The 9,299-nt window shown below is 40.1% G+C and overlaps 1 protein-coding gene and 1 pseudogene across 1 annotated transcript; both read right to left on the minus strand.

Annotated features, from left to right (window-relative positions):
• Positions 1-1,551: 1,551 nt before the first annotated feature.
• LOC124876873 lies at positions 1,552-2,505 on the minus strand (annotated as a pseudogene).
• Positions 2,506-7,932: 5,427 nt separating this feature from the next.
• Positions 7,933-8,940, minus strand: LOC124876875 (odorant receptor 131-2-like). Its single transcript, XM_047379900.1, has one exon. The coding sequence runs from the start codon at positions 8,887-8,889 to the stop codon at positions 7,933-7,935; it is 957 nt and encodes a 318-aa protein (XP_047235856.1). The 5' UTR covers positions 8,890-8,940.
• Between the last annotated feature and the right edge of the window lie 359 nt (positions 8,941-9,299).

Below are 9,299 nucleotides of genomic sequence, written 5' to 3' on the forward strand. Positions count from 1 at the left end.
TCACAGAGGACAACAAGCAGCAACTAGGTTTCTGTTTTTCAACACAAACACAGTTGAGTTCCATTTAATGCTGTGACCAAATGTACAGCCCTGTGAAAAAGTATGTACCCCCAACAGATTTCTTCTGTTTTTGCTTTTTGTCACATGTAAATGTCTCCCATCATCAAACAAATTTATGTCAGGCAAAGATAACAAGAATAAATGCAAAGAAGCAGTTTTCGGATGATAATGTTATTTATGGAACAAAGCAACATGAAGTAGGCTGTGTAGCATTAGGAAACATACAGAGCTGACAATGAACATTTTTCTTCATAAACAGATGGAAACTCCTGCAGGTGACACTAGACTGGAATGAATGTTAAATTCCACACTCTGCTTTTATCCAAATGCAATTTATGATAAAATGTTTAAAATGTTTTTTAAATTTTCTGTGAACTTTAAGGTTAATTATCTTCTCTCTGCTCAGGTTAAAACTCAGACAAAAGCATGAAACCTTGTCCTCCCCTCAGCTAAAAGCATTAAAGAGCATGTGAGACGTTGACATTTGGATCGGATGAGTGAACAAACGGGTTTGAAAGAATAAAAGTTCTCTTACTGGCCTTGGCATGATAACCCATGTCTAACTGTCCGTGGGTGAGAGCTAAGTCAGTGTGATGAAGAGGAGAATGGAGAGAGACGAGACAAGAGATGAAGAAAGATGGACCATGACTGACTGACCAGGACAGAAACGGTGGTGGAACGACCAGGTATTAGGTTTAGGGGGTAATTACTTTTCCCACAGAGATTTATTCCCTTTAATGAATAACCCATCATAAGAAACCAGATGTTTATTTTTACTCAGGTTATCTTGGTCTGATATTAACATTAGTTTAACAATATGAAACATTTAACTGGGAGAAAAAAATCTAAACCAATCTCATTTACACATTATATAAAAAAACACACAACACAAAATGTGAACAACTTAAACTTTATTAACAGTAGCATAGTTTCAGCATAACAGTAAGATTTCCCAGTTCATGTAATCCCTATATGCTCTGGATGTAAGGCTCTTTTTCTCGCTGTGGAAATATTTCCTGTTACCTAAACCCTTAAAGACCTGGACAGGTCTCCAGTCAGTGGCAGGACAACACAGAGGCACACAGAGACGCGCAACCATGCACACACACTCATATCTAAGGAGAAAAAAGTTCATGTAAAAGGTTTGTTTTTAGATTGAGGGAGGAAGCTGGAGTACCCAGAAAGAACCAATGAGAGCAAGGGGAGAACAAAGCAAACTCTGTTCTAATCTACGCTGGACACTCCTCTGAAGCTGCTGGAGATGATGGTACATGAAGGAAGAACGTTGTTACCAGCTGGTAAAAGAAATGGACAATACTGGACACAAATATTATCAGCGCAATATTTTAAAATATGCACTGCAAAAACAAATTCAGGAATATATATTTTATTTCAGTTCAGTTAAAGAGTAAAGATATTGCATCTGAAAGCATTTAAAAATATAATATTTCAATTTTAACTCTAAAGTCATAATCAAAACAAAGTAACTTCTCAACCATTGTCTGCAACAAATTTGACTTTAATTCGACAGCTTAGATGGTGCAGGAGAACCAGTCTGATGGTCTGATCTCTAAGGCCATAGATCAGAGCACTTAAGCATGTTGGGAATAAAATAATTAAAACATAAAGAAATTTATGTATTCGTGCAAAAACTTCTCTTGTTACAACTCTTAAAATTGATAAAAGCAGTGGGTTAAAAATAGTTGAGGAAAGACTAAGACACAACTGCACCAGATGCAGCAGCAGGGTGTGACGAGCCTTCAGGGCTAAAGATTTGTCTGCGGAGGCCGACCTGGCTGCTTTAATTACACCAAAATAGGAGGAAATGATTACTAGTCCGGCTGAAGCAAATAGAAAAATAGTGAAACCTCTGTTATAATCTTTAGACCTGGGGCCAAGCAGCATAGCAAGGTCCGAGCAGAAATCTTTCATCTCCAGAGTCTCCAGCTGGTGAAATGGAAAATCTAACAGCAAAACAACACAAATGAGATTGTGTAGACAACTGAGAGCCCAAAGTGCAATAATAGCCATTCTAGTGTTGTTGATGGTGATGATGGTAGCGTGCCTCAGTGGGTAACACACAGCTACAAACCTCTCTAGAGACATCACCAACAGTGTGAGAGGAGAGATCACATTGAAGAGAGTAGCAATTCTAGTAAGAATACCACAAACAGGATAAGTTAGCCTATTCTACAAACAGCAAGTAGAAACAGAACCTGACTGACCATCAGCTGTACAATAATCTGCAAAAAGCATGTTATAGAGGAAAACATACCGACAGGTGTCACGGAAAACAGATTTACTCCTCAGAGTGAACAACATGGTTCCATTAATGAAGAGAAACACACCGGATGGGATGGTGCACAGAGTGAAGGTGATCACTCTTTCCAGGAGCTCCTGGTACTGCAGCTCAACAGAGATGTTAGACTGAGATATGTATGACATGGTACAGAGGAACCACAGCAAGCAGTGGTAATCAATAAAAAATAATAAATAATATTAACTCAGGTGTCTGGTTACTGGTCTACTTCACATAGCCAAGCAGGCAGAGCGGCCCTGCAGGGCTTCCTTTGTTACACATCTGATTTATGTGCTCTCATCTCATTTCATTTCCACATGATGCATCACATGCAACACGTCACATCATGAGTAACGAGTAAAGATCACATCTCATCTGGAAAGGACAATCCAAAGCTAGTCATACTGATGCATTGATTTCAAAACCAGTCTTGACCATGTCCCACTGCTAGAGCTCAGTATGATCAGATATTGATAAAAGCTCCTGCAAGCTAAGAATCAAACCAGAAACATCTATCCCACAACAAATTGTAAGTAAGCTGTGGATATTGACTCTCTGAAATTATAGTCGGGCAATAAAAAGAAGAAGGATTTGGCGAGCGGTAAAAATGTATTTGTTCCCTTATAATCAGAATACAATTGGCCCTTAAAATTGAGCCTGTGGCTCAGTTTTGGGCCCAGGTCTGTTTTCACTGTGTATGTTGCCTTTGGGGTCAAATTGTTCACATTATGACCTTTCATTCCACTGTTTTACCGATGACTTCCAGATTAATCTGCCCTTAAAAACAGGGAAACGGTAAATGGTAAATGGCTTGTACTTGTATAGCGCTTTATCAAGTGCCCAGAGACTCCAAAGCGCTTCACACTACATTCAGTCATTCACCCATTCATCCACCCGTTCATCAACACATTCACACACTGAGAGTGGTGAGCTACATTGTAGCCACAGCTGCCCTGGGGCACACTGACAGAGGGAAAGACTAATTTCAGCTTTTATTGTGTTGCTGTGAAGACGTCAAACAGTGGTCCTTCCTAAATTTCTCAAAATGAAATGAAAACTAAACAGAGACTTATTTTTGGGAAGTCTGCTGAAGACCGTGCTTTGGGCCCTTTCTCCTCCTGCTGTAAAGATAACGTTACAAACCTTGGTGTCCATCTTGATGCTTCCCTGAAACCATGTCGGCAGCGAGTGCAGTGGTCCAATCCAGCTTCATCTGAGACAGCTATCTAAGGTACAACCATACCTTCCAGCTGATTTCTTTGAAGATGTCATCTGTGTCTTACTTGCAGATAGGTCTACTGTAACTCTCTGTACTTTGGTTTGGACCAGTCCTCCATTCATCGTCTCCAGTTAGTCCAAAACGCTGCCGCTAGTCTGCTGACTGGTACAAAACACAGGGAGCATCTTACCCCAGAGTTGGCTTCCCTACAATGGCTTCCTGTCTCTGATAGGATCCAATTAAAATGTTTACTTTTTATATTTAAATCATTACATGGTCAAGCCCCTCCTATCTGTCTGGGCAGCTTTTTATTCACGCTCCATGAGGTTTAGCGCCACTGCTAACGCTGTCAGGGCCTTTGCTGTGTCAGGTCCCAAACTTTGGAACAACCTGCCTCTTCATAATAAAACTGTCCAGACTCTGGAGCATGTAAATCACTATTGAACTGGCTTTCAGCACACATTGACTCAAACATTTTGTTCTTATAGTTGTCTTAAATTGTTTTATTGTCTCTCATTTCCTCTTAATACTCTTTTATCATCATTGCTTCACCCTCATGCCTTTTCATCTTTCTGGCTGCTATTTGTCTGTTTAACCAGCTGTTTTATTGTCTTTTGTTTTGTGTTGATTCTTTTCATTTCTATAGCTTAACTGTCACAACTTTTACCATTTCTGGGTGATTTCTACTTCTAAATCACTTTGTCCAGCACGACTCATTGGAAACGTGCTATATTAATAAATTTGACCTTATAGATTTATTCCAGTTTTGCTGTTTTTGTTACACTTGTGTGTCAGATCATCAAACACCTTTCATTATCAGTCAAAGATAACCTGAGTTTCAGGGTCCGCACCTGTTTTTTGTTAATTAAACTCTGTTTCTTCTCGTAGTTCCTCTTTTCTGTTCCCTTGTTGCTGGAGTCCTCCAATGGTCTTTCTGTTTCCGTCCCTTTGCTCCATGTTCTGCTGTCTCCTGACTGCTATGAGTTTGTGTCTTAATTTGTCATTAAAATCATTACTTTGCTGCATCGTCGCTCCAGTCTGCCCCCTGGTCTCAACTCATGACACTGAATATAAAAATATATTTTCAAACGATTTTATTTATTAAAACAAAACTTGCGTTCAGTTTAGTTATATAGGGCCAATTCACAACACATATCGTCTCATGACACTTTACAAAAAAATAAACCAGTCAGTTTAATCCAAATAATCAGATTCTTACAGTGCCTGGAAAACTCCCCTTTAACAGGAAGAAACCTCCAGCAGAACCGGATCCAGAACCAGGCTCAGACTGAGCGGCCATCTGCCACGACCGACTGGAGGTTTGAGAGAACAGAGCAGAGACACAAAGAACCAAGAATCACCATATATTCATTTTACAAGTACTGTAAGGATTGGATGCAGCTTCCTGGCTGTTGAAACCCAGTCCATGAAGATCTCTAGATACTGTTCTAGAGCTAATCTGAAGGCCATGAGAAGCACTGAGCACCAGAACCAGCTCTCCACAGGGCTGTGTGCTAAGCCCCCTGCTCTACACCCTCTACACCCACGACTGTTTCCCCACCCACCCAAACAACACCATCATAAAGTTCATGGATGATACCACAGTGGTGGGGCTCATCTCCTGCTTACAGAATGGAGCGATTGTCTGTCTGATGCACCACCAACAACATCATCTTGAACTGATTGAGCCACGGCATTTTGCTGTGGTTCCCCAGCTGCACTGCAACAGAGCGGAGGCAGCTCCAGAGGGTCATAAACACTGCCCAGAGAGTGACTGGTTGCCCTCTTTCATCTCTGGAGGGGATCTGCAATACCCGCTGCCTCCACAGAGCCCACAGCATCATCAGGGACCCCTCACACCCTGGTCACCACCTCTTTGAACTCTTACCTATTTCAGCTTTTAACTTTGTTCTCTCTTTTCTCTTCCTAGAAGCTACACCTGGCCTGACTCTGTGTCTACCTGTGACACCTTTCTGGAGAGGGGAATCGTCCGAGCTTCTGCTGGCAACAACTTAATGCTCACCTTCTACAGATGATCCACATGGCCCTGTCTTTCAGTGTTTAACCCTTTCTCTCTCCTAGACATGGCTACTGACTGAGCTTCTACTGTAACTAACTCTATGTGCTCTCTTTCAGACTCTAACCTTGAAAACTGGCTCAGAGTTTATCTGTTCTTTCTTTCTAGATGAAACGACTAAAGGAGCTACAACCATTAACATTTACTTTTCCTTCCCATAGAAAGTACTCCTGGATCAGTGCTTCTTTGTTCTCTTTGTGTCTCTGCTCTGTTCTCTCAAACCTCCAGTGGGTCGTGGCAGATGGCCGCTCACACTGAGCCTGGTTCTGGTTCTGCTGGAGGTTTCTTCCTGTTAAAAGGGAGTTTTTCCTCTCCACTGTCGCTACATGCATGCTCAGTATGAGGGATTGCTGCAAAGTCAACACCAGTGACTGTCCACTGTCTCTACATGCTCATCCAGGAGGAGTGAATGCTGCAAGTCACTGACTGGATGCAATCTGCTGGGTTTCCTTAGATAGAAAAACTTTTTATCCAATTTGAATAAATAACTGAATCTGACTGTTTGATGATTAGGATTAATTGGAATGTATGAACCTGACTGTTGTGAATAACCTTGAGATGACATGTGTTGTGAATTGGCGCTATAGAAATAAAACTGAATTGAATTGAATTACCTTCAGGGAGGCGTTTCAGGGCAATAAAGACAAGAACAAACAGACTGAAAAACAGCTGTTACCCAAAAGTTGTTGTTGCCCTGAACGCTGCAAATTCATCCAAAAGCTAAACAATTATTTTCATTTTCTTAGTGCAATATCAATACATACAAGTGTAATATGCTAACATCTTGAACATGATATTCCGGTTGTTCCTTTATTATTTACCTCTATCTATATTATGTGTATGCATGTGTGTTTGTTTATATGTATTTATATGTATGTATACACACACACACACACACACATATCTATATATACGTACAATTTCTCTTGTACTGTCTTCGAGAGCTGATTTTTTAATTTCGTTGTGCTTTTTGGTACAACGACAGTAAAGGGATCCTGATTCTGAAGTTTGTAGGTCTGTAGCTACTTCAGTATGTGCTGACCCCATGTGATGTTTCCAGAACCAAGTTGCTGTTGTTCCTCTTTGCATCCACACTGCTGATATCATGAAGAGTATCTCTGAAATATATATTGAGTGTTTTGAGGAAATTTCAGAACTCGACTCATTGCTCAGGTTTCATCCTATCATAGCGCCAGGCTGGAGTTCACTCGGCTCCTCAGAGAGACCCATTTTTTTACTGTTTGTAGAAACGGTCTGCAGGCCTAGGATCTAGATGTTATACACCTGTGTCCATGGAAGTGAACACCTGAATTCAGTGATTTGGAGGGGTGAGCCAATACTCTTGGCTATATGGTGAATGACACAATATATAATCTCCTTTTTATACAGTAATTACTATTTAGTTGCAACAGGGTGTATTCAAACATTCAGCCAATCCTTTCCTGATCAACAACCTTTACACTTTATATTTTAAAATTGATTGGTTTTATTGTCCTTTTCCAAATATATTGTGTAATATCAGTCAAATTTGTATGTTCATTAACATTCTTACACAACAAAAACATCCAGATTCTATTGATTTTGTTATATTTTAGTGAGAAAATTCATGTTTCATGATTTTATGTCTTCTAATACTGCACTACTTCCCCAAGCAAAGAATCCTCTGGGTCGTATCAGGACACTGAAATGCAACATTTGAATCAACGTACAGACTTGTGTTTTCATCACAGCTGTAAATGGTTTAGCAGAGGGAATACATCAGTGTTGGATAGGACTCTGGTGGTAGATGTGATCATTTCATGTGCTGCTCTCAGTCACTTCACCTTTGGTGCATTAAAGACATGAAATGACTCTTTGTAAAAATTAAAATGCATGTTCCTCTTTCTTTCATTTGGTATTCTTACATTTACGAACACAAATATCATACAAAGGGTTTTATTTGAATTCAGTTCCATCAGAAATGTAGACCTAACTTAAGGGTTTTGCTTCATAAATGTGATGATCTGTTAGACTGTGAAACCTGTTCAGATTCTTCTGCTCTCTCCTGGATTCAACTCAGTCTCATTCGTCTCCTCTTTGCTTATAAGGATCAAGTTTATGGACTTTATTTATGCAAAGGTTTCCATCCAACTCTCCCTGCCGCCTCACAGCAGCAAAACATTACAATAAGACTTTGTGTTCATTATATAAAACAAAATTCACTTAATTTAAGACATTAATAAATCTGAAAACTGTGAAAGTTTCTTGCATATGAGACTTTGATCAAAACTGAACTTCTCAGCCATGGACAGCAGCAGCTTTAAGCTTTAGTTGACAACATAGATGGCCCAGAAGAGCAGGCATGATCATCTGATCTCTAAGACCATAAATTAGAGAACTCAAGCATCTGGGGAATAAAATAATTAATACATAAAGAAATTTATTTAACCGTATAAACACTACAGTTGGAACAATTTTTATAAGAGCTACAAGCATTGGGTTGTAAATAGTTGAGGACAAACTGAGGCATAACTGCACCAAATGCAGCATTAATGTGTTACGAGCCTTCAGGGCTGAAGCTTTCCCCGTGGATGCCGACCTGGCTGCTATTATTACACCAATGTAGGATGAAATGATTACCATGGCTGCTGAAACAAACAGGAAACCAGTGAAAGCATCATCGTAAGCTTTAGACCTGGACCCAAGCAGCATTGTGAGTTCAGAACATAAATCTTTCATCTCTAGACTTCCCAGTCCTTGAAAAGGAAATTCTAACAGCAAAACAACACGAATGATATTATGTAAGGAACTGAAAGTCCAAACTGAAAGAATCGCCAGTCTTGTGTTTCTGACGGTGACGATTAAAGCATGTCTAAAGGGGAAGCACACAGCTACACACCGCTCCAGAGACATCACCATCAGTGTAAGAGGAGAGATTACATTTGTGACATTGGCAAAAACTGTTAGTGTGCCGCAAACAGGATATGTTAGCCAAATTCTACAAACAGAGAGCAGAAACAGAACCTGACACACTGCTAACTGTGCAGTTTCTGCAAGAAGAAGGTTAGACAACAGAATATACCGAGAGGTGCCACGAAAAACAGATTTACTCAGAGTGAACAAGATGGTTCCATTAATGAAGAGAAACACACAGGATGGGATGGTGCACAGGCCGAAGGTGATCATCCGTTCCAGAAACTCAGCATCATGCAACTGAACAGAAATGTTAGACTGAGGCTGAGAGACAGAAGACATTTCGCTGAATACTTAAAACAAGTAGAAATCAAGTAGAAATGTTGATATCATACAAACATAATACATTTATTCATATCCCTGAAACACTTTGACTGTAACAGTTGTTTTTAAAACATATGCCTGTTTATTCTAAGAAAACCCTCAAAAAGACCCTTCACCCATGCAGATACCCAGCAGCTGAGAGCATTTCCAAGTCTGTAGAGTTCCCTCTGTCTTCATTTTGATTTATGGACTCTGTGTCTCATTCTCAGCTGATGCATCACATGGCTTCATGTCATCAGACCAGGCATGCGTGATGTAACCTTCCCCCACGTAGCAAAACCAGCAGCTGACTGTAATTTAGTCAAATTACTGCTTATTTGGACACTTTGGGTGTTTTTCCATGTTCATCATAAGCAACAATCATGTAG

This window comes from Girardinichthys multiradiatus, chromosome 11 (assembly GCF_021462225.1).
Source record: "Girardinichthys multiradiatus isolate DD_20200921_A chromosome 11, DD_fGirMul_XY1, whole genome shotgun sequence".
NCBI classification, from domain to species: domain Eukaryota; kingdom Metazoa; phylum Chordata; class Actinopteri; order Cyprinodontiformes; family Goodeidae; genus Girardinichthys; species Girardinichthys multiradiatus.